Raw genomic sequence first — 26,581 nt, forward strand, 5'->3', positions numbered from 1 at the left:
TTTAGTTAGAAATCAAATGAAATTAGAAAATGTTTTTAATAGACTAGTTCCTTCCACTGGTTTGACAATGCAAAGCTCTATGCAAAACAATATACTCCGGGGCTGTAGATGGTAATGAGTTACTGAAATTAGCCTGAAGTAACAGAAAAATCAGTACAGTTTTCTTTTCTATACTGTTTAATTCTGCTTCCGTTAACTTTTCCCTTTTGGTCTTCTAACTACGTCTCAGTGGCTCTTTGATGAAGTAATGTTCTGTACCTCTTTTATTTGCAAACCCAAACTGAACAAATTTCTTCTATATTGGATCAAATTCCCAAACGTGTTTAAAACAAAAAGGAGCAGAAAACCTATTTTTAAAAAATTTATTATAAAACCTCCCTCTACCAGACATTATACTTTAGAGGAAATTAAGACTAATAAATGACCCTTAATTTAGGAATAAATTTAAGAATAAATGACCCTTAGGAAAAAGTCAAAAACAGTTTCGAAACACTACTTCCTACATGCTCCACCCCTAAATTTCCAACCGAGTGGATTAAAACTGCCCTCTGAAAGCCATTCTCTATTTTTCACCAGCACTGTCATAGAGCTAGTGCAGAAACAGGTTTCCAAAACAGGCCACTGAACCCCAACTCCGCTCACAACAGGGGCAGAAGGAAATAGCCCCACTTGATGAAGAAGTTCTCCCTTCCACTTAATTCCACACTGTCCAGCTGGAATCAGAGTGTAGTTCTGTACTTTGGAGAGTTCTGTACTGTCGATCTTATCTGATATATTGCTTTATCCACGCTCTTCTATTATTATGTCAATGCCACACACACCCTTGATGATGCAGAGAGGGGAGAGCTGCTTTACCAGGCTGCAAGGCTGTGTCAATACAGCTCGACTCCCTCTCAGGGCACACAAAGCCCTTCAAAGCCTGGCTGCAGGTTACCATTGTGGCCAGTTTATCACTCTCCCCATCTCACCCCAGATCCTACATTTCTGCCACATCAAACTTCTAGCCCTTTCCCCAACACACTACACTCTTTAACAACAATATGCTTTATACATGCTACTCTTTTGGTCTGGAATGCCACCTCCACTAACTCACTCACTCAAACTGGGTCAGTGCTTGTGCTTCCTTCAAGGCAACTCCAAGATAATCACCTCTGTAAAGTCTCCCCTAACTTGGGGTCTAATCGTGGATATTTTTCCTGAAGTTTCAATGAATTTATATTAAAAAGACTTATAAAGTAATAAAAAAAATTAGGATATTTCATAAACTTGAAGACACCACTGATGACAAGAGACATTATTTTTATGTGTCACCGGGAAATTAAAATGCTGGCTCTGACTCACCAGTGACTGTAAAGTACATCCCAATGTCAGAGATATTAAAATGTGCAAAACTGTCTTCAAATTTTAAAAATGTAGTAAACCACAAAGCTCAAAGGTAAAGATGTTGTCTTCCATCTGTCTGTTTACCTATAACACATCTCTTGATTGTTATAGGTAAATTGTTTCCCAGTCTCTCCCAGACCTTTGGCATCTAAGATTTTGGATTTTACTCACATTTGTTTCTTCCCAATAATTAGCTCAGAACCTAAAACCCAAGATATGCAGTGTAAAATAAGAGTCTAACTTATTTAAATTTAAAAATAAGAGTTCCTGACATTTTGCCAAAGAAGAAACGCAGATGGCCAACAGGCACATGAAAAGATGCCCAACATCGCTAATTATTAGAGAAATGCAAATCAAAACTACAATGAGATATCATGTCACACCTGTCAGAATTGCTATTATCAAAACGTCTACAAATAACGAATGTTGGCAAGGATGTGGAGAAAAGGGAACCCTCCTACACTGTTGGTGGGAATGTAAGTTGGTGCAGCCACTGTGGAGAATAGTATGGAGGTTTCTCAACCTCCCTACCATATGACCCAGCAATTCCACTCCTGGGTATATATCCGAGAAAAACCAAAAACACTAATTCAAAAACATGCATGCACCCCAATGTTCATAGAAACATTATTTACAATTGCCAAGACATGGAAACAACCTAAGTGTCCATCAACAGACGAATGGATAATAAAGATGTGAGACACACACACACACACACACACACACACACACACACACACACACTGGAATACTACTCAGCTATAAAAAAGAATGAAATTTGGCCATTTGCACTAACATGGATGGATCTGGAGAGCACTAGCTAAGTGAAATAAGTCAGACAGAGAAAAACCAATACTGTATGATACCACTTATATGTGGAATCTAAAAAATATAACAAGCTAGTGAATATAACAAAAAATAAGCAGACTCACAGATATAGTGGTTACCAGTGGGGAGGCGGGGAGGAGCACATAGGGGTGGGAGAGTGGGAGGTACAAACCTCTGGGTGTAAGATAAACTCAAGGATGTACTGTACGACATGGGGAATACAGCCAATATTTTGTAATAACGGTAAATGGAAAGTAACCTTTAAATATTGTATACAGATAAATTTTTTTTAAAAATCAGTTAAAAAAGAGTTCCTATTTATTAAGGATCTGTCTAATGAAGTACAAAAAGAATGTGATAAAACTTAGAAATCATTAATGCCATAAAAATAAAGCTTAAAAAGAAAAGCTTCTTTGCCCACAGTGACCCAGGCAATACCCAATATTTCAGCATCATTGTTAACCCACACATATTGGAGATGTTAAATTTTGCAGTGTTTTTGAAAGATACACAGGATATGCCCTTGTATCCCGGGTTCCAAAAACATTCTTAACAGAATGTGCTGAATCTTCCATTTGCAACATTAGATTAATGGTGTTTACTTAGTACAGAGACAACATTTTTGCCCCACAATATAAACAACGATAAGCACTTAAAAATATATTTGTAATAGAGAATCTGATCTTTGCTGACAACTTTCAAGCTGTTCCAATCCCCTTTCCCGAGGGGAAGCTGATAAGAAAACCCAGGTGATCCCTCCTTTGGAGCAGATGGGAAGCTAAAACCAAGCCCTGGCCCAAAGCACAGATGGGAGCTCTGACCCCAGGCCCCATCATCTAATCAAAATAAAAGCAAAGCCAGACTTATTTCCCTGTTCTTTCAAGCCACTTTTGGACCAGCTTGAGAAGCCTGCCCTGCCCTTCCCAGAAAGCCTCATTACATGACTAACAAATCTCTTCATACCTCCTTGGTACATATGTGGCATCATCAATTCATATATCTGAACCAAATATGGGGTGTGGGGCTGTGGTGTTCATCTCACCTCTGTGGAGTGATCACAGCAATATTTATTCTTGAATTGATGGCAGCAGATATTATTCTGTTATGATTTCACTCCCAATTTAAAGTAAATAAACTTAATGATATAAATGGATACAAACGTTCACCCACTATTGTAAAGTAGCCATGATAAGGACTTTTATTAAGGCCTATATGTAAACTTATTTCAGAGGGAGGAAGTGGGAAAACCCATCTGTAGATGTGTAAGTTCTTACAGAACTCTTGGAGGGAATTCCCTGGCGGTCCAGTGGTTAGGACTTGGCACTTTCGGTGCCGTGGGGCCTGCTTCGATCCCTGGTTGGGGAACTAACATCCTGCAAGCCGTGTGGCCAAAAAACAAAAAACAAACAAAAAAAAACTCTTGGCTTCATTCAGATATACTCTCTAATGGATCTTATTTATCTTACACTTCAAAAATTCTCCCCCTAGTAAGGCAAGTTTTTTACAAGATATCTACAATTTTTCCTGGGAAACCACCAGTGTGGCTCTGTGGTCTGCAACGACAGCAGCCAGAGAGCTACCTGAAATAACAAGGAATAATGTACAACCTTGGGCAAAAACCTGTTGGTGCCTCAGCTGCTTCTACTGTAAATGTACTCTAATAATAGTATCTACCTCATAGGGTTATTATGGAAATGAAATGAGTTAATATTTATAAAGGGCTTATTAGAGTACCTGGCCTATGTGATAAGCTCCATACGTCTATTTGATAAATAAATAAGCAGCTGCAAAAACATTTAGGTGTATTTGTGCAATGTGATGCTTCTGGACTATAAAAAGTATCTATCAAAATAGACAATAGGGCTTCCCTGGTGGCGCAGTGGTTGAGAATCTGCCTGCCAATGCAAGGGACACGGGTTCGAGCCCTGGTCTGGGAAGATCCCACATGCCGCAGAGCAACTAGGCCCGTGTACCACAACTACTGAGCCTGCGCGTCTGGAGCCTGTGCTCCGCAACAAGAGAGGCCGCGATAGTGAGAGGCCCGCGCACTGCGATGAAGAGTGGCCCCCGCTTGCCGCAGCTAGAGAAAGCCCTCGCACAGAAACGAAGACCCAACACAGCTAAAAATTAATTAATTAATTAAAAAAAAAAGGCTATCAATCATTCTATAAAAAAAAAAGACAATAGCCTCTCTTTTCTCTGAAAAACTATTGCATTAGTAAGGAGTCTAAAAATGTCAGTCCCATTTACTTCATGCATATTAGTTATCTCTCCAAATGGACTCTAAGCACCTTGAGGGCAGAGGTCATTCCCACAGTCCTCTACTGTACCTGCCAAGCACTTTCAGAGGGTCAGGATCCCCAGGTGTACACAGCAATGCTAGTGGATTGGCTAGCTTTGAGAATGGTGTAAACAGTGCTGAAAGTAGAGGACAGAAAGGCTGCCCATTCCGCCTCCATGAGATCTACTTTTTTTTGAAATGGAAGGTGTTCTAAAGTAATCTCTAAGTAAATAATGGTCAACAGTTGTTCACGTAGAGTCCAGAGAGAGAGGCCAAGTTAACCGGAATCAGAGCAATGGAAAATAAAACACTATGACTTGACTACTGGAAGCAAGAGGCATCGTTACTTTCATTTATTTATACTCTGCCTAGTTATATGAAGGAGTTGATGTGGCTTCCTAAAAATATGTATGAACATAAATATTAAATAAAACATGGAATCAGGATAATATCCATTAAAAGATCAATATTGGGGGTAGGGTAACAGAACCACATATATGCAGGAGATATGGTCTATATACTGGCTAAAACAAAGCTTTGCCTGACCACCGTCTCCAGGAAAGATTTCGCATATACCTTCTGTAGGGCACCCTGAGAAATGCAGGGGGCATGTCGTCAAGAACAACTTGGAGCAGTGCAACAGTGAGTTTTATAAAGCAGGCTCTCCTGACACCCCTTAAAAAAATGCTGATGACATTACACCACAACAGGATTCAAAGAAAGCAACTGTGTAAGGATCCAAAGCATGACTGTCCAAGTACGAAGCTAAACCAAGGACAGGACGTGGAACAGCTACAGAAATAAATGGACTGCATATCACTTGAACAATCCTCTACAAATATCACTTCCCTTAACTGGGCTCCTGATAAAAGTTGTTTGGCGAACCATTTCCTGTTATATTCTTTGCCAGTGCGGGTCTGTGTTGATTATCAAAGGTAGATCCACATTCTTGACAGATCAAAGAACAAAGCAGGTTGACTGTAAAAACTGAGGGGCCAAATCAAACCTCTCACCTAGATCTGTGGCCATCTCGCCCATGGGTGGGAGGTAAGCCATGGGAATGCCCCTGACAAGCAAAGCAGCACTTCTCTTAGAGAATGACTTTGGGATTGCTCCAGTATAAAGTGCAAATGACTGCTCACACTGCCAACTCCAGACCATAAAGCATAAGCAGTATGATTTTAGTCCAGAAACTCCCCACAGTACTTGCTAAGTCACCCTACACAGCCAGGAGCTACACAATTTGCAGGGCCCGAGATAGGCGTCGGAGAGGGCTTGGTACTTGGATCAGGAGGGTAAGAGGACACTGCTGAGTTGCCCACCAAACTCACCAGGGTGCTGCCAGCCTAGGGGGAAGGGAATGGTCACCGCGCTGCTCCACCCAAGGATACCCCAAGGCACCTGGGGCTGGAGAGCAGTGGGCCAAAAACCCGTCCCTGGGAGGCAGGGAGGCTGCAGGAGGCAAGCTTCCATGTGAGCTCAGGCTCTGAGCCCCACGCATACCCCACTGCCTCATCAGACTTCACTTACAAAGTACACGTTCAAAGATAAAATTATTAAGACTTTCAGGACGGTGGCCTCAGAGCAGTAAACCCCAAGCTGGTTATAAGATCCTCTGAGTGTGAGGTCCTGCGCGACTGTGCTGATTGCCTGCCTACGAAGCTGGCTCCAACAGCCATAAAAATATCTGCAGAACGTTCTCACAAAGTGTCTGATTTTGAGTGATAAACCCTATCAACTGAATGAGTTAAAAAAGACATCCCTCTATCACATTTACAACTCTCTATCATATCAAACATAGTACATGTTGGTTTAAAGTTACCACTATCACCACCACCTAGAAAATGACATATCTAGAGTTTGTGCTCTAATTACAAAATGAAACTATCTATTCTGACTTTGGTAGACTGATAACAGCCTCCTTACCAAAATTCCTTAAGGCAATCCATGTATATTTATTTTAAAAGTTGGAAAGTATCTTTTTCATTTGAAAGTTACTATTAATATATCTGCCCATAATACTACAATTAAGCAATATACTCTTATGCTTATATTCCAGGCTTTTGACATTATGGAAACAAGAATAATTTGATCAGACCAACAGGTTTTAAAACGTTTCAGGAAAATGACATGCACTTTAAAATAGTTCTAATGGAGGGAAGTGTGGGCAGCAGGAGGGAAATTCATTACGAAGTTACCGCAATAGTTCTGGGATACAGCGGTGGTGACCTGGACCGGAGGAGAGAAGTTGGAAAGAGAAATGGACAATCAGAAGGATTTCTTGCTGATAACTTAATATGGGAATGAAGAAAAAGAATACACCAAGAATAACTCCTGAGTTTCTGGCCTGAGCAGCTGAATAAGTAAAGTGCTTACAGAGCTAGAGATTTAACTGGGGAGAAGGAATAGAAATCAACCTGCATTTTTGGAAATGTGAAGTTTGCGATGCCTATGAGACCTCCAAATGGAGTCAAGTAGGGAACTGGATACGCAGGTCTGAAACTCAGAGGTCTGGGCTGTGCATAAATTTCTGAAGTTACCAGCATGCAGGTGGTACAGCATTGAAAACCACAGAAGAACATGCCATCACCTCAGAAAATAATGTAGTGAAAGATGAGGGTCAGGCCTAAGTCTGGAGGAACACCAGACCCTGTAAGGTCAGGTGTGGAGAGAAGGAAGACCCTGCCAAAGGTGGATGAAAGGGAGCAGATTGTGAGAGGGGAAGAAAACTAGAGAATGGGGTGTCAGGAAAGAAAAGAGACGAGGAATGGCAGGGGGTCTCAGACGATGACTACAGAAAAGGATCTAGAGAGTTTGGCAACTTGGGGTGCACTGGTGACCCTGACATGAGAAGTTTCAGTGGTGTGGAAGGGGCAGCCTGTGAGAACGGGTGGGAAGGGCAGAGATGTGCACAAAAACAGGAGTACAGACAACTTTTCAGAAATGTAGCTAAGGAGGTTGTGGGACCAAGAAAGGACTTTTAAAGATTAGATATTCTAGAGCTTGTTTGTATTGTACTAAGAATGATCCAAAGAGAGGCAATGACTAAAGCAATAGATCCTTGAGGAGATGAAAAGAGATGATAGGGTTGGGGGTTGGCCAGCTGATTACAATGGAGGGACAGAAGGGCAAGGGAAGTAGGAGTATTTGAAAGGGAGTGATTACAACAACGGACCACCGACTCCAAGCTGGAGACAGAGAGAGGAGCAGAAGGGAAGTGACTAATGCAAATAAGAGAGTTGGAAAGAATCATACGTCTTAATGAGTTCCAGAAAGTGCTGCAGTGAGACTGTAAGGAGGTCGCACTTGAAGAGTAGGATGAGATTTTGGAGTTGGTGCATTTTCTGGTGACGACGAGGCTCAGAGAAGACAAAAGGGTAAGAGAGATGGCCACGGTAGAAGATGTTCACAGTAGTAAGAAACAGCTCCTCAAGAGACGGCATGCACCCAGGGACCTCCCACAGGTGACTGTGGTCAACGGGGATATGAAGAATGAAAGGGTAAATCCAGATACTCTCCGAGAGTAAGGGACAAACAAGTTCTCTGGCTGCATTCCCCAGGTATACAGCTGCTTAATGGGCTCCCTGGGGCTTCTTAGGGGGTCATGGCAATGCTTATGGGAAGGTAGCACCTACTGAGAATTCCAGAGCTCAATTTTCACAGTTGTATAAGGTAAATTATACCTTACAGTTTTAGAGAGTTTTATTTAAAAATTCAAAAAGCTCTTTTATTTCAAAACTTTCAACTAACAAAACTTTAATAAAGTACTATAGCAACACTCTGCCCACCCCCAACAAATATATTCAACAAACACTTACTGGGTTCCCACTATGTCCCAGGCACTTTCTGGGGCTTAGTGGAGATTTATATTCTAGTGGAAGAACCGAGAAAGAATAAACATACAGGGAAGAAATAATGTATTTTCAGCTATAAACAGTAGGGAGAATACAAACTAGAGCAATGGAGACCAGCAAATAATGGGGTTAGTGGTTGTATGCTCATTTTATTTTGTGCCATTGCATTGTTAGTTGACAAGAGTGTTCACTTTTGTGTACTCTGACTCCTAAGTCCAACGTTCTTCCCATTCAACATTAGTATATTATATACCTTGAAATCTGGTATAGAACTGATTACTTAAAGAAAAAAAGAAAGGAAGGTCTACGAATTTTGAAAGAAGTATCAACACTCAATAGATGATGTTAGTCATCTGTAGAGAGAATCCACGCTATACGATAGGCTCTCTGTCTAGGAAAACTCTCAAGATGCAGGAAACTATTAAGGTTTCCAATGAAGGTTTCTAGGCTGTCTCCTCGTGTCTAAAGTGTCATTGTCAGTATGTGACAGCACTCTACAGTGAAGAGGATGACTTAACCAATCCAATGGATCTGCCAGTTATACGCCTACCACGGAGAGAGGGGTGTTTCAGGCTATCACGGCTTGACGATCATAGCCATCATGGTCATTCAATAAACATCCATTGAGTTGATCCCATAATCCCTGGGCAATCTTGTGAGGATAGTCTGTCTTTGGACAGGGAGAAAAATACATTAACATATCAATCCACTTAAACGTTCTAGCACCCCAGCATTTATAACGCTCACTGAAAATCAATAAGCTGACATGATGTTCTTACTAGATACAATGCTCTTGAGAGCTTGGTTAGACAGTTTCCCCCCCTGAGTCATATCACTGTCAAATCCAATGTCTGAACTACAAAACTGACATCTGACTGCTCCCTGGATCTTGAGATTCCAAGTTCCAGAAGGACCTACCTCCTTATTTTCACTCACTCTCTGCTCTAATGTTTATAGTTCCTACATGGGGTTCAATTCAACAGTTCACCTAATATCTACTAAACACTTACTACGTTCCAGGTAGTGTGCTAAGTATTGGAGACCTAAAGATGAATAAGGCACAGTTCTGCATTTAGAGAAACAATCATATAAAAAGATAATTTCAGATGAAGTGACAGAGCAGAAGCTTAGAGGCAGGGAACTTGGCCTTGCCTCAGAATATCTGCCAGATGAGCTTGCACTTGAGATAGGAAGGCTAAACAGGGGTAGCCAAGTAAATAAATAGGGAGAAGGGTAATCAGGAGGGAGAGTGAACATACCATACAGAAAATCAAGGAGACAAAATAGCAAACCATGCAGAAATGTTGCAAACAATCAATAAAGTGCAAGGAAGGGAATGGCAGGTGATAGGGCAGAACACATGAATCAAGCTAAGGACCTGAGCTTACCCTGGAGACTATGGGAAGGGACGGAGGGTCTTAGCAGAGGGTAGCACAATTAAGGCTGCCCATGAGAGATCCCTCTGGCAACAACTGGGAGGGTGGACCTGAGCGGAACATGACGAGCATTAGGGAGACCAGTTAGGATGCTCTCGCAATCATCTGGACTTAAAAAGATTGGCACTTGTCCAAGTGCAATGGAAAACAAGGGGTGGATTCAGAAATAGAAGGTAAACATTGGCAGGGCTCTGATTAAACCCATGGAGGTAGGGTGAGGGAAAGGAAGGATTCTAAGATGATGTTCAAGTTTTTGTCTGAGAGAAAGGCAAATGGGACAGTGGGAAACAACAAGAATAATGGCCAGTGGAGTGAAGTAGAGGCAGAGTTTGGAAAGGAGAGATAGATGGAGTGGAGTTTTGAACATATAAAGTTTGAGGTGCCCCTAGACATTCAAATGAATATGGGCAGTGGGTAAGAGTCTGCAGTTCAGACCACAGGAGATATATTTGGGAGTCACTATTTATTTAACAAATCTTTATCGAATGCCTTACCTGCCAGATATGAATTGCAGTAAAAAGAACAAAATTGGATGAGGTCACCAAAGATGAGCACGTGACGAGACTAGCAGATGGCTGAGAGCAGAACCTCAAAATCAATGTTGGGGCACAGGCAGAGGGAGGATGCTTGGAGCAGACAGGGAAGAGAGATGAGAATCACAAGTAATGTCACAAAGACAAAGGAAATAAGATCAACGTGGTCAAAAATGTCGAGGAAGCAAAATAGTTCAGAAAGAAAAGACCTGAAATATTGATAGGTCAGTTGGTTTGGCAACCTCAGGTGACCTTTATCAAAGTGTTAACTAGGTGAGAGGAGGCAGAAGTCAGATCACACTGACCTGAGATGGGAACAGGAAGTGCTAAAATAGAGCAAGGGAGAGAACTGTTTGCAATCAAGGGAAATCAACAATTTGAGATCTCCACTTATGGCTTATCTTTTATAATTCATTACTGGTGTGGCGGTTAATTTTATGGGTCAACTGGCTGGGCCACCAGCTGGACCAATAATCTTTGTTGAAAGACTATTGTGGATGTTTCTGTGAAGGTGTGTTTTTGGATGAGATTACCATTGAATTTGGCCGACTCTGAGTAAAGCAGATTATCCTCCCTAATGTTAGGTGAGCCTCATCCAATCAGCTGAAGGTCTTAAAAAAAAAAAAAAAAAAAAAAAAAGAAAGAAGACGACTGGGGCTTCCCTGGTGGCGCAGTGGTTGAGAATCCGCCTGCCAATGCAGGGGACACGGGTTCGATCCCTGGTCCGGGAAGATCCCACATGCCACGGAGCAACTAAGCCTGTGTGCCACAACTACTGAGCCTGTGCGCCACAACTACTGAGCCTGTGCTCTAGAGCCCGTGAGCCACAACTACTGAGCCTGCAAGCTGCAACTACTGAAGCCCACGCCCCTAGAGCCTGTGCTCCACAACCAGAGAAACCACCGCAATGAGAAGCCCGTGCACCGCAACAAAGAGTAGCCCCCGCTCGCTGCAACTAGAGAAAGCCCGCGCACAGCAGCGAAGACCCAACACAGCCAAAAATAAATAAATAAAATAAATAAATTAAAAAAAAACAAAAAAAACAAAGACTGACCTCTATGAGAAAGAATTCTACCAGCAGACTGCCTTTAGACTCCAACTATACTACCTCCTTAAATTTCCAGCCTGCCAGCCTATCCTGCAGATTTTAGTCTTACCAAGCCTCCACCGTTGTGTGAGTCACTTCCTTAAAATATCTATCTATCTATCTATCTATCTATCTATCTATCTATCTATCTATCCATCCATTTATCCTGCTGGTTCTGGTTCTGTGGAGAATTCTGACTAATACAGATTTTGGTACCAAGAATGGTTCTAGAAGAAGAGAATCCTAAGGATGAGTTTTCTGAATTGGTTCTGGGGTTTCTGGAACTGGCTCTCCACTCTGATGAGACTTAAAGACACTAATGACTATTTCCAGTAGTAAAGAGAGCACAATGTGGCCACAGAGATATGCAAAGCATCACCAGGGAATACTCCTAATCAAACACTTACAAAAGGCAAGGTTCTGGATGACCATGTAAATAACATCTTCGAACATTTCTGTCAGACTAATGAGGATAATGATATTGGTTAATTGCTCCTAAAGTCACTAGACAAAGTGGGGAAAGGATGAGCTCAAGGATTCAAATTCCCAGCTCAAGTGCTCCTAAATGACCAGAAAACTTCTATGTCTACCCTGTAAGGGACCCTTACCTCCTACAGCCACAGGGCTGAGACTGCTAAAAATCAAATCCAGAATCTCATCCTGAGATTGGCTGAATTACAAAGCAATTTGAATCCCCAACTTCACAGGTGTCTACTGTTAAAGTGAGGGCACTGACTGAGAAGGAGTGGGGACCCTATGGGAAGACCCTGATAAAGCTGGGGACATTGAACCCCGAAATATCAAGAGTCTTCTCTGCCAGTAGAAGCAGACCCCAGCCTGAGATTAACCCTGCTTTGCCAGAGGAAACCTTAATGGCCTCCCCTGAGGCAGCTGCCTTGAAAGACACTGCTGATTGTCTCGACCACCCATCCCACTCTTTGATTCTAGACTTATCACTAGACTCAAGTCATAGAAGGCCCCTACAGGTACAAAGTGTGACCCATGAGGAGATGCACTACACTCCAAAACAACTACTTGATTTTTCTAATTCACACAGACAGAAATCAGGGAATATGTGTGGAATGGATACTAAGCAGGTGGGATAATGGTGGAAGGAACATAAAGTTGAATCACGCCAAATAGATCGACAAGAGCCCATTAAACAGATATTCTGCATTTAATGCCACAACTCAGGGCGTTAGAAAGAGCTCTAACAGTTTGTTTTGGTTCCTTGGCTAAAACATGGACCAAAAGTGGCCCACAGTAAATGAACTTGGAATGCCAGACCCGCCTTGGCTTAATGTGGAGGAAAGGATTTTTTTTTAATTAATTACTTTATTTATTTATTTTGGCTGCATTGGGTCTTTGTTGCTGCGTGCAGGCTTTCTCTAGTTGTGGCGAGCGGGGGCTACTCTTCATTGCAGTGCGTGGGCTTCTCATCGCGGTGGATTCTCTTGTTGTGGAGCACGGGCTCTAGGCATGCAGGCATCAGTAGTTGTGACATGCGGGCTCAGTAGTTGTGGCTCACGGGCTCTAGAGCACAGGCTCAGTAGTTGTGGTGCACAAGCTTAGTTGCTCCGCGGCATGAGGGATCTTCCTAGACCAGGGCTCGAACCTGTGTCCCCTGAACTGGCAGGCGAATTCCCAACTACTGCGCCACCAGGGAAGTTCCTAGGGGAAGGGATTTAATGAAGGTTCAGGGAGATTGGAAAGTTAGAGTGGATTTGTCATTTAGGACACAATCATCCAGGCTTCCCTGGTGGCGCAGTGGTTGAGAGTCTGCCTGCCAATGCAGGGGACACGGGTTCGAGCCCTGGTCTGGGAGGATCCCACATGCCACGGAGCAACGGGCCCGTGAGCCACAATTACTGAGCCTGCACGTCTGGAGCCTGTGCTCCGCAGGAAGAGAGGCTGTGATAGTGAGAAGCCCGTGCTCCACGATGAAGAGTGGCCCCCTCTTGCCACAACTGGAGAAAGCCCTCGCACAGAAACGAAGACCCAACACAGCCATAAATAAATAAAAATTTTGTTTAAAAAAAAAAAAAAAGACACAATCATCCACCCTGGGAAGGTCCAGAAGACATGTCTTTCAGCATAACTATGAGAAATAAATTTGTGACAGGAGCCTCAGCATCTTTGAAGAGCCCTGGGACCACTCTTCTCTGTAAGCCAGAACTTACAGAGGGAATTGTTGACACTGATGTGATGCTTCCTAAATGCAATGGAAGGAACTGGATCCTGGAGTGTCAGGGGAAGTGGCAGCACTCAGCTGTCAGAGGCAAGGCAAGTATAGTTACCATAATGGACAACAGAGGGAAAGCAGCAACCAGAATAGTCTGACTCACAGGGACATGCAACGTTGGTTAGTTGATCATAGCGCTCCTAGAAATGATATAGATGGGCAGCCAACTAAATTCTTACTTGATTTATATAAGCAGAAAAGTTCTAGGTCATGTGAACAAAAGTCTAACTTGAATCATAACAACAAAAAGTCACATCTCCTCCATCAATTCCCAGACTTGCGCCAGTTTACAGATCTAGAACCCCTTGAATAAAGAGGAGGCCGAGTCCAAACTAGCATAAATTAAGAAAGGAGATTAAAGGCGATTAAGTGGCAAGCCATTAGCTTTATGTATTAGATGTGTTTCAGAAGGTAGAATTTTTCAGATTTCAGAAAATTAATACAATGCATATACTATGTATTATATAACAGCCCCAGCCGGGTATAGGGCAGCATTCCATAAACAAACACATAAGTATTTCTGTATTGAAACATATAATTAGTCTTACCAAGTGGATCACGATTGAAAATAGTTTCTCATTAGTTCAGGTCAAATTTTGCAGCCAAAAGAGTTTGTATTGGGACTTCCCTGGTGGCACGGTGGTTAAGAATCCGCCTGCCAATGCAGGGGTATACGGGTTCAAGCCCTGGTCCAGGAAGATCCCACATGCCACGGAGCAACTAAGCCCACTCGCTGCAACTAAGCCCACTCGCCGCAAGTAGAAAAAGCCTGCGCGCAGCAACGAAGACCCAACACAGGCAAAAATAAATAAATTAAAAAAAAAAAAAGAGTTTGTATCAAACTTCGGAAAAAACTTTCAGTTTTAGAGCTTTGGGGATTTTGGAATTGCTGGTAAGAGACTGTGGACCTATAATTTGAAATAGAATGAGAAATTGCCCCTCAGCATTTTCTGTTCTGAAATCCATATACAAATCAGCATCACCTCTGCTTACTATTGAAATATTTTCTAATTTCTCTAATGTATAAAGTTCAGCAAGCCTTACTGGGGTTCTTCTATACTTGCAGTCACTGGGTCGGGGGTGGGGGGGGGAGGAATTAAATTCCAAACAGCTGAAAGTGATCAAGACTGAAAGTCCCTACTAGTTAAGAGACAAGGGCTGGAACTTCTGCTCAAGGTAGGCAGCAAGGCAGCAGGACTACAGAACCTCTTCCAACGGGGTGGAGGGGCCGGGGAAAGGCACCGGTGAGAAGCCTCTGGTTTGAACCCCCTGAGCCCGTCTGGACATCCTGCAGGGCAAGCCTGCCAGGAGTCTAACTGCAGAAGTTATCTGCACAGCCTCCAGGGAGAACTCAGCCCAAGAGAAGAGGGAAGGTTCAGCGGCTTGTCAACATGTAGTGCCTCCTGATGAAGGGCAAGGAACCTTTCTGAGCCTCGTATGGTGTCAGACACTTGGATACATGGATTCGTGCTGTGTCCTCGCCAGAGGGAGCAGTATCAGAGTGAGAAACTACAAGAACCACACCCTTAGCAATCCCTGGAGAGCAGTCAGAGCAGGATTTTGCATCGTTAGTGAGGAGGGCTTCAACACGCAGCTTCATCCCTCTAGGGTGGAGCCAGTGGCATCAAGGCATGGGGTTCTCAGCACAAACATGACCACAGAGACGAGGACACTGGTGGATGCCCTGGGACAGTTAAAGGACTCTTTGGAAACATTTAAGACATCCTGGAAGCCTCCGAAAAAGTGGTTAGAAACTTTGAAGGAGAAATTCTATAATAATGCAGTGGTTGCAAATATATGCTTTGGAGTTTTGAGTCCCAACTCTACCATATAGTAGCTATGTGATTTTGCACAAGTTACACAACCTGTCTGATCCTTAGTTTCCTCATCTGTAAAATTAATAAAAATAATAATTATCACACAGAGTTGTAAGGAGCAGATGAGATAATGGATACAAATTGATTAGCAAAGGCCTGGCACATGGTACACACTCAATAAATGAGGGCAGAACGAAAGAAATAACATGAACCTAGTTTTATATCTAAACTTCTAAGTTATACCTGGCTGAAAAGAAAAAGATATATATAAAGATAAATATATATATATAATCTGTATCTATATCTAGACAGATAGATAGATAAAATGTGAGTTAATTAATTCAAAACTTCTCCCTAACTACTCACTCACTTTCTCTCTGCCCTTCTTACCACTTAGGAGATTTCAAATATTTGCATTTTAACACATTTTTCTCTTAGGAAGCTGAGTCCTTTGCTTATATTTCCTAGCAACACCCTTCAGAGGAAGGTAAATAGCAATTATGACCTGGATGTGAGTAACTGTAGGAAACTGTCTAGCACAGGGTCATATAAGTTCTTACTGAAGCTTAGTCTACAATATAGCACCTTCATCTTTTAAAGCGTTATCTGGAAGAAGCACAGGATTATGTTAAACTTACATAACTGCACACTGGGTCCTTTAATGTTTGGAGAGAAAAGAAGACGTTTCTTAATTCTGATAAAAGCATTTTTAAAATGGTTTTAAATTGCACATAACGAACTCCCTAGATCCCAAAGTAGAATATCAGTGTCTCAGTATAGAAAATGTTCACTGCAAATTCATTGACATTTGCTCAGTTGGTTACAGCACAGTACTAACAAACTCAAGTCAGGGATTTCATTCTAAGGGGCAATCTTATCTATAATAATAAATAACTCAGGCTCAACAAAGACATACTGCATCTCTAATGCCAATTAGTTAAACCTAAGAACTGGGTACAACACATCACAGTTGTTAGAAAACTATTCAAGCCACAGGCCCTGACAGTAGATCAAAGGTATTACAAAGGATCACAATTTCTAAAGAGACTTTGAGTTTGGAAGGGAAAAAAAAAAGAATAAATCACTGAAGAAGAATTTATCAATGAAATTATCCTTTTCATAAAGGCCTAATGGGACCAAGGGAAAATTATAAGTGAAAAAAAAATTACAGCAGCCCACATGCATTCAAAAAGATAATAAATAAATAAAGAGGTTTAAGGGCAAAGATGTAAAGGTCCCAGGAGACAATTGCAATTTCTCAATTCAGGCACTACAAATGGTCACAAAGCCAACTGACCTCTGCCTTCTTAGCAGCCAAAATCCCAATGACTTTAGTCTAGACTCTAGGGCATTGCTAATGTCAAGCACTTGGCAAAGAGTGGAAAAGGAAGAAAGGACTATCACTCAAGATATATGAAGCCTTCATATCTCAACAGCCTTAGGGATCCAGACGCAGAGCCATCTGATACTTGAGACCTCAGGCAATGCTTTTAGTTCTTCTAATAATTAAATTTCCTTTGATGGAGGCTAAAGACCAAACTAACCTATAATGAATTCCATGTCAAAGCAGACCATTTATTCTCTTTTTTAAAATGACACCAATGGTCTTAGCAAGATTAAAATCTTTGCAAGGTTTAGGTACACGTGAGATGCATGTCCTACACAGAGAATCCAAATTCTCAGGTAAAGATACAATTCAATAAAAACACAACTGGGCTCCAGTTAAAAGATTCTAATCATCCAGGAGAAATGTGATTGTGGCTGCACTAAATCAGCCTCAGTGGTGATAGAAAGGAATGTGAGAAATATTTAGCAGGTAGACCAGCATTAACTAGGTGGAGGGGAGGCAGCAATATTTCTGAAAAACTGTGTATATTATGTTTTTCCCAATTAAATCACATTTTAAACTCAGTAGGAAAGAGTAACCATTAATGAAATCCCACAATGGATCCTTTGTAAGTTTAAAAAACATCTATTTTGTAATGCCAATAGTATTCCCTCTCCCTCTTTTCTTTTTTTTTTTTTTTACTGCAACCTTTCACAATAGGTGAATATCTTAAATGTGGTGACTGTCAGGAATTTAAACCGTCCTTTGGTGTTCATTATTTATTTGAATAGTCTGTCACCTCCCACTAGAATCTAGGCTCCCTGCTGCATCCACGGTACCTAAAACAGTGCCTGGCACCCAGTAGGTGTTCATTTGGTTGAATAAGTGAATGAAGACTGTGAAAACACAAATTTGCATTTTATATACTTTTCACATATATCTCTCTTTCACTTAATAGTGTCTTTATTTCTTTTTTTGGCAGCTTCTGAGCCTAGTGAATACCCTGGAGTTAGGGTAAAAATGAATGGTAGAATATTTTTTAAAAAAAACAACAAAAACTAAGTTTTTGTTTTATTATCTCAACTAGTAAATAAGGAGTAAAAGGCTGTGGGAACTGGTAATTAGATCAGTGGCCTTTCAACTACAGGGGTAGTACTTGAAGTCTACATTTGGTCAACAAGCATCAAAAAATATAAAAGTTTTATTGATAAAACACTTAGATACTACAACAAACATGATAAAACAATTTTGGTATATAACAAGTAGTAATTCCAAAACTATAGTGCTTAAAGTGGTTGAAGAATGTTAATTCATTCCATACATTTCTGAAGAAATACGAAATAGTATTCAAAGAGTGAAAATTATCAGATAACGTATAAAAATCACACTTGGAAAAAATATTCCTTCTTTCAACAAACATTTCTTGGATGCCTACTATGTGCCAGGCTAAATCCTAACTACGTGTGGCAAACTACTAACAATCTATTATCACGACACGCCTACGCCTCCTTGCCATTTAATAAATATTAGTATCTATCATATCCACTACGCTGAGCACTAGGGATACTTCTATAAACAAGACCAACACTATCTCTGTCCTGGATTCTAGTGGAGGAGAAAAGAGAAGAACCACCAAATAGTGAGGAATTACAATAAGGACATAAAGGGCCAAGAAATGATAACAGGGGACCCCGCTGGATAGGGTGGTTGCAGAAGGCCTCTCTGAGGAAGTGACATTTAAGCTAAGGCCTCACTGATGAAAAGGAGACAGCTCTGGGCAGTTTTGGGGAAAGAGCACACCAGGCAGCAGGAAAAGCAAGTGCAAAGGACCTGGGGTGGGAATGAGTGTCTAAGAGCAGAAAGATGGCAGCATGGCTTGAATATAGTGAGCAAGGGGCACAAGCTGAAGTCAGAGAGGCGGGCAGAAACCAGATCACATAGACAACTATAGGCCATGGGGAGAAGTTGGGATGTCATTCAGAGTGCAACGGGAAGCCATTAAGAATTTCAAACGAGAAAGCAACATGATCTGATTTGCATTTTTATAAAGTCACTCTTGCAGTTGTGTGAAGAATGGACTAAAAAGAGACAAGAGGGGAAAATGGGGAGACCAGCTGGGAGGCTATCACAGTATCACAGGCAAGAAATGATAGTGATTTCGACTAAAATGCTAGGAGTGGACCACAGATAGAAAAAAAGTGGGTGAGAGAAAAAAAAAAAAAAGTGGTTGATTCCTAGATGTATTTTGGAGATGGGAGAACTGATTGGATGTGGGGAGTGAAGGATAGGGCATTATCAAGGGCAGATCCTAGGTTTCTGGGTTGAGCAGTTAGATGGATGGTGGTGCCATTTACTGAAATGGGTGATGCAAATTACTGAGATTTATTCTTCATATACTGTGTGTTCATTCCTACCTAAGGGTTACCAAAGACATTCCAATTGTCACATTCAGTGAATCCTTGAAGTATTCACTCTCTCTTCATCTGACACAGCTAAAACTTCTTCCTTAAAACTTCACTCTCTCTCAGTTTCCAAGACACCACACTCTCCTGGTTCTTCATTTACTCAACGAGCCCCCTTGTCAGGTTCTGTATACCCCAAGACTCTGTCCTTGGCCTTCTGCTATTTCCTTCCATACACTCTTCCTTGCTGACCTCATCCAAGCAATCCATAGCATTAACTACTACCCGCATAAAGCCTCCCAGCTCTCTATTTCCTACCAGAACTTTCTCCTCACCTCTAAAACTATCTACCCAAATGTCCCATTTCTACTGAGATATATCAGCAGCATCTTAAACTCAACATATCCAAAAGTAACTTTACCATCCTCTTCTTCCAACGCTCCTTTCCCCTCATCCATAATCTTCATCTGTGAAAAGCCCTACTTTCCAAAACTATGCCCAGCTTTCCAAGCTCAAAACCTTAGGATCATCTTACACTCGTCTCTTTCAAGTCCACATCAAATTGATTTCCAAGCCCCATCAAATTTACTTTCTAACAAGCTCATGGATATGTCCTCTCTTCATATCCCACTGCTTTAATTCGGGTCTTCAATCCTCCTCCTCTGGATTGTTACAATAACCCTCTGGTTTCTTCAGCCTCACACCATTCTATCCCACATCTATCTTCACATCTCGATAGACACAGAAATCCTTCACAGGCTCCCCACAGCCCTTAGGATAAAATTCAGCCTTATGAATGGCAAACAAGGTCCTTTAGGAGTTAGTGCCTCTGGCTGGCTCTCCTGCCTCAATTCCCACCATCTCTCCTATACACACTCCAACCTCTCACGACACTGACCTACCAACAGGTTCATTCATGACTCTGCCTATACCGTTTTCTCCCAACACCTACTTAGCTTAAGCAGCCCTTTCTCTAGCAGCCTGAACTTCGGTCTGAGATGATGACTCTCCTTAGTGCTCTCACAGCAAACCATTAATGAAAGACTTCTCATATTGCTTATCACACTTTGTTTCTCTCACTGAACTATAAATTATGTGAGGCCAGGGACTGTCCTTCCTAGAATACTTTTGGTGCCTAATACTTAAAAAATGCTTAGTAAATGTTTGCTGAATAACTGTATCTAGATCAAACTCGAGAAGACTTTCTGTCAAACATGAACTGCTATGTACACTATTCATGACAAGAAATGGTAGCTTGAAAGAAGAAACATTCGATAGTTTTCTAAAATTAACCAATAACATCAGCTGCTGCCTTTCACGTATCAGCATTCATCTTTCATTACAGAAGAGCTACGCATGTCCAAGGTGTGTATAGATGTTATTCTGATGATCTTTTTGTATTAGTACCCATTAATATTCAGTTTTTCAGTTCTGCTACTTTTTTTTTTTTTTTTAATTTTATTTATTTTTAGTTTTGGCTGTGTTGGGTCTTTGTTGCTGCGCGCGGGCTTTCTCTAGTTGTGGCAAGCGGGGGCTACCCTTCGTTGCGATGCGTGAGCTCCTCATTGCGGTGGCTTCTCTTGTTGCGGAGCACAGGCTCTAGGCACGCGGGCTTCAATAGTTGCGGCACACAGGCTCAGTAGTTGTGGCTCACGGGCCCTAGAGCACAGGCTCAGTAGTTGTGGCTCACGGGCTTAGTTGCTCCACAGCATGTGAGATCTTCCCAGACCAGGGCCTGAACCCGTGTCCCCTGCACTGGCAGGCGGATTCTTAACCACTGTGCCACCAGGGAAGCCCAGTTCTGCTACTTTTTAATACCTTGAGTTTAATTAAGATTACTCTGACTGCTTTTGTCCTCAATAAAGATGGGTGTCTGCCTCTCATGCATAATAATTCTGTCTGAACACACAAGATTTCTGATACACCTTAGTTTTAAGCTATTTCCTACTTCTTCACTTAAAACATGAATATTACCACCATCACAAACACCATCACCACCAAAAAACCCCCATGCTTTTAACCCTTTTTTTCCCCCCTCAGGAGAGACATTTATACAGAATAGATTGTCTTATATATACAAAGTATATATTCATCTATCAACCTCCAGAGGGCGGGGGGACTTTTACCTTTATACTTTACAGCTCCTGGAATCATTCATTAACTGGTATTTCTCCTGGCTCCAAATATTACATTAAGAACTTTTCCATGAAAGTAATTATTGAGTATACTCATGTTCAGATACTGTCATGCAACTGACATTTTGCAAAACAAAAGAAATGAACAAGTCTCCGTGGTTTTTTAGGAGTTGGCTCTCTTTATAACCATTACTTAACCACATTCTGAGACAGCAACAAGTACTCTGCTTTGAACAACACACACAAAAAAAGTCCTGTGGCAAGACACCACTGCAGATGTCCGTAAAGCAACTCATCCAATTCAATAAATCCAGCCTGAGGTTTACTTTATGCCTCACTCATGAAATCTGGCAAGGAAAAAAACGTGATTTTTTTTTTTTTTAAAGAAAAATGAGCCTTTTAATGTCCTATGTCTTGTCAAACTACGGTAACTATGACTGTAATTATTATGGATTGGCCAAACTCTTTTAAGCCAGGTCACTCCAGTGGTATTCCCAGCTCTTTGCATCCTAACACAGAAGTAATGTAAATTTCCTCCTGGTGCTCTGAAGACTACAGAGATGAGACAAATGAGACTACGGGACCCTTCTATCTCAGAGGCTTAAAAAATGGGTTGGAGAGCACTGGAAATGGAACTAACAAGGTAAAACAAAACAGTCGCTTAAAAGGGAAACAATCAACAAAGGCCCTACAAATGAAAACCCTGCAACCTTCCGCCACCTCCCAAAGGTGGAGAACGCCAGAAGCCCGGGTTCCTGAACCGGAATCCCAAGCGGGCCTGGGCGACCCAGAGTCGCCAGGCGGAGATGGTGGGCGACTCAGCAAGGGCGCAATGCGGCCTCCCGCCGGGCCCGCTCCCCAGACAGCCCCCCAGGAATGAGCAAGGTAGGGAGTTCTCCCCGCCTCCTCCACACACACGGATCCAGGAAGAAGAAAGAGGCTCCGCGCCTCTCCAGCCCGTGGCGGGGCCCGCCGGCTCCGTTCCCCGGGCCCCAGGGCGTGCAGGCCGCGCCCCCTCCCCACCTCGGCGCCCCGCGCGCGCAGGGCCCGCCACCTGGCCCCGCCGCCCCCGCCATCCCGGCTTTACTCACAGAGCCCGAGCGCCACCGCAAGCACCGACCACAGCCAGCGCCTGCGGTCTGGGGATGCAATCAGTGCCCCGGCCCCGGCGGTCGCTGCCATCGTCCTCCGGCCGCAGCCGCCGCGGCTCTGGGCCCCGGTCCCCACTACGGTTAGCTCGGCTCTGGCCCGGGGTCTCCGGACTCGCCGCCGCCCGCGTCTGCTAGCACCTCCACGCCGCGATCCCCGCTCGCGGCCCCAGCCGCTGCCAGCCAGCCCTCCGCCCAGACCTCGGCCCCGCGCCGGCCCCAGCTGTCCGCTCATTGGCCTGCCCCGCGCACTTTGAAGGACTCGATTGGAAGGCACCGACTGTCCATCACTCCCTCTCTCCAGGCGGGGCCCCGCCTTTTCGGTCCCACCCAGGCTCCTTATGCTGGCGCTGGAGGTCCCCGGCTGTTCGAGGCGACCGCCGCCAAGCCCTCTGCCTGCCTGCCTGCCTGCGTGGCTGTCCGCCGGTCTGTCCTGGCCCGCCCGCCCCCCCGCCAGTGTCTCCTCTGCCTCTCTAAGGGTCCAGTCCTCCAGATCTATTCATTGTCTGTCTTCGCCTGTTTCAGCTTTTCCCGGTTTCTCTGAGCCTCACCTAAAGGAAAAGAAGCAGTTCGTTTACAAAATTTAAAAAAAAGAAAAAAAGAAAAAAAGAAAAAAAAAAGAATGAGGGCTACGATGGGGAGAGACTTCTGATTCAGTCGTTCAGGTAGAACACATCTCTCCCCTTGCCTTGTCTCCAAGGCCTGTCCTTTGCCTGGATCAGATCATTTATGTGTGCATATTGAGAAATCTACTAGCTTAAAAAGAAGTCTCCATCTTGTCTGAATCTCCTCTTAGGAGCCCCCCGTTTTGGCTTAAGAAGGGTTGGGAACTGGGAACTCTTTCCTACTACCTGGAGCACAAATGAATGGGGTTTTGTTTGTTTTGCTTTTGTAAACAAAATATCCCTCGATTTATCAATAAAAATTGTCAAGTTCCCCACCCAGACTCTGAAGTGCCGTTCCTGAGCCGGCTCCACTTGGTTACCTTGGCCCAGAACGGTGTCTGCCACTTACTGGTTGCCCAATAAATTCTGGAAAGTGTTTGTAAGAGTCCTTATGAGAACAGCCCACAAAGGGGAGAAACGGAAGGACAGGAGCACAAGAAAAATGAGGGTGAAGGAAGAAAAGGAAAAAATCCAGATGGGAGGCCAATAGTGTGAGAGAAGGAAACAAGTATTAGACAATTAGGATGAGAGTGGGAGAAGAGCATGGTGAGAGCACCCAAATGCAGCCCCTCATTTCAGGGTTTTGTCTCAAGTCAACCTTATGAACACCCTTCCTGATATTTTAGCTGTTTTAGCCTGCTACCCTTATAGTTCAGCAAACTCATAATAATTACTTTAGCACTAGTGAGGGAAAACTAAAAAGAAAAAGACAGAACCATTTCACCCTATTTCTCTCTCAGCAAGATCCTCATGAAGTGTTTCTGGAATGTCATAGGTTGGAAAGAATACAAATGCATTAAGTGAGCAATTACTATGTGCTGTAGATGTAGAATACCTAGACTTTACTCTCAAGAAGCACAGTCTACCAGTCAGTATAGCAAGCAAGTACTGAACTAAATTTTTTTCAATGCTTGAAGAGAAGGTCGAACAAAGGAGAAACCGTAAGGCCAACAGGGACAGTGGTTCTCAAAGACACAGGTTATGTTAAAAGCTTCTCCACTGACTGTGATGTACCTCAGTACAGCTACCTCCCTCTTCTGAGAACCACTGGCCTGTGAGGTGTCTGGAAGAGATGCACAGAATATGTAGCATTTGAGGTGGATTTTAAAGGCTGAATAAATTTTCACCAGAGAGAAACAGGAAAAGCAAACTCAGAAACAAGAAAGCAGTATCAGGTGCAAGGAATAGTAGGTTAATCCTCTGTGGTTTGGAACTTCAGGGGGAGTGAGTGAAAGAGGGGAAAGAGAGAATGCTGGAAACGTAGGCTGTGGTAATATTTTGAAGAGCCTGGGGTTGTCTTTATTGTATAGGCAGTGGGGAGTGATGAAAGGGAAGTGACAAGTTCAGATCTGTGTTTTAAAAGGATGACTCCTGCAAAAGACAAGGCAAGAGTGAAGAGAGCATGAGATAAGGTGTTGGCAGTGATGGTGGAGAGGGAGATGAGAACTGGAGAAACATTTCACAAAAGGAATGACAGGACTGGGTATAAATTAGATGGGAAGTCTAATCAAAGACAGATGTGACCTCCAATTTCTAGCCAGAGTGGTGAATGCTGCTACCAGTTAACTAAGACTAAAAACCCAGGAAGAGAACCTGGTCTGTGAGGAAAGCTAATGAGCTGGGCCTTGAACACAGCTGAAAGTGCTGAGAACACCCAGACGGTCAATCAGAAGGCAGTTAGATATCTAGGTCTGGAGCCCAAGGAAGCAACAGAAGGGCTACCGTGAAACCGCAGCCTGCTGGGGCAGCAAAGTGTTTCCACGATAAACAATATCAGACCATCAGTAGATACTTAATAAATATTTGTTGAATGAATAGAAGAATGAATGTTTATTGAATCAATCTAGAGAAGTTACAAAGAAAAACAAAATCATGTGAGGTTGTTTCAGCCATAGGCCTTGTATTGTAGTTTCTGATTCTTCTGTAGAGATAGTAAATGGAAAACAAACAAACAAACAAAAGCTTTGGATTTCAATCACTATTGTGAGCCTGAAGGTCTCACTCAACAAACCTCCTCTTCAGATACTTCCTTCTTCCTCCTGGAAACTCCTCTTTCCAGGTCAGTCAATCCGGGCATACAGTCAGAAGCAACTGAAGACTTTCCATCAGGTGAGAAAAGTCATTTTTAATGGGCTGCCTTGCCTCTGAAAAGAATGGGCTCTTTGGGGAGAATTTTCCCCACAGAGTCAGTAAGAAGGGAAATCATGTGCAGAGTCTTGTCTGATAATAGTTACCTATGTACAGATCCCTTGGCCTCAAAGACTTCCTTCACGCAGTGCACAATAAATGCACTAATAAGGAGGGGTTTGCCTTGGGAACATCTCAGGGTGTGTTAAGTCTTCTCTTAATAGAGATCAGATAAGGGGCACCCAGGAGCAACTAGTGATGGCAAATATATATGGACAGAATTTTCTAGAGCTGGAATTAATGGGAGAAGTAGGAAGAGGGTGTCAGGCACCAAAATTTCCAACATCTCTGTGATTGTAGTAGAATTCTCTTCCACCTCCTGTACTCTCACTGGCATTCTCTCCCTCCTTGTTTTTTCAGATCTGTTGCCAGAAGAAAATGGAATGCTGTGATCTGTGGGTGGTGATAGCAAGTCATTTCAGGATCACTGAGATTTGATGAATATCAGATAGAGTCAGAGATGAATCCCAGGCCACACTGAGAAATATTTACCTGAAATCAGTTTCATTAACATTTCTACAGAGAGAATGTCTCAATCCAGGAAAAGGTTTGCATTTTTCTAGGAACTTTTTGAAAATCTGAAAATTTGAGTGCCCCTGGGCACCAAATTGGGGGAACATGGGTAATGGGGTCTTTAGGGTTCATTGTATAGAAGGATATGTCACCAGGCTTCTTCATTTACTGTGGCTGGAATAAAATGCTCTTCAAGGTCCTCTGTCTCCCTGTGCCCTGCTGCCACCTATGTACTACTTCTGCTTCACCTATGAGGGAAGGATGTACACTGGAGAGAGAGCACAGACATTCCTTTCACCAGGATAGAAACATTTCTCACTGTGAGTTGGTCAATTGATATCCTGAGTTTCGTTACCGTCAGTCTTCTTGTATCATGGTTGGGAGGGCAAATGTGATACTCTAGTGGCACCTGCAGAGTAAAAGACAAACCCTTTCAATCCCTAGAGAGAAGTAGGAGTAAGAAAAAAAAAAAGCCCTAAAATGATAATAACTGTAGTAAGTTCAAGTAGGAAAGGTGAGCATAGCGACAGACCTCTTGGTAACTGTAGAGATGGAGGTTTCCAGAAAACTGAAGTGGTTACATTATTTTACCTAATGAGTTATATTTTGTAGTTTCCTCATTCTTGGGAGAAATAGAAATTTCTTAAGTGTCCAGGGCACATTTTTTTCCAGTTAGGTTCTGATGAATAAACTCTGCTGGCATCTAGAACTAACGAACATCTTAAAAGGTATTCTTATCCTCC

The 26,581-nt window shown here is 42.7% G+C and overlaps 1 protein-coding gene across 1 annotated transcript in view; it reads right to left on the reverse strand.

The window, feature by feature from the left end:
* The window catches only part of MPZL1 (myelin protein zero like 1), a 63,011-nt gene extending 40,312 nt beyond the window's left edge, over positions 1-22,699 (reverse strand). The window contains exon 1 of the mRNA XM_082360977.1: positions 22,417-22,699. Coding sequence (XP_082217103.1) covers positions 22,417-22,507 — 91 coding nt within the window. The 5' untranslated portion in view covers positions 22,508-22,699. The remainder of the gene's footprint in view (positions 1-22,416) is intronic.
* Positions 22,700-26,581: the final 3,882 nt, after the last annotated feature.

This window comes from Balaenoptera borealis (genome assembly GCF_965194805.1).
Source record: "Balaenoptera borealis genome assembly, chromosome: 1".
Taxonomy (NCBI): domain Eukaryota; kingdom Metazoa; phylum Chordata; class Mammalia; order Artiodactyla; family Balaenopteridae; genus Balaenoptera; species Balaenoptera borealis.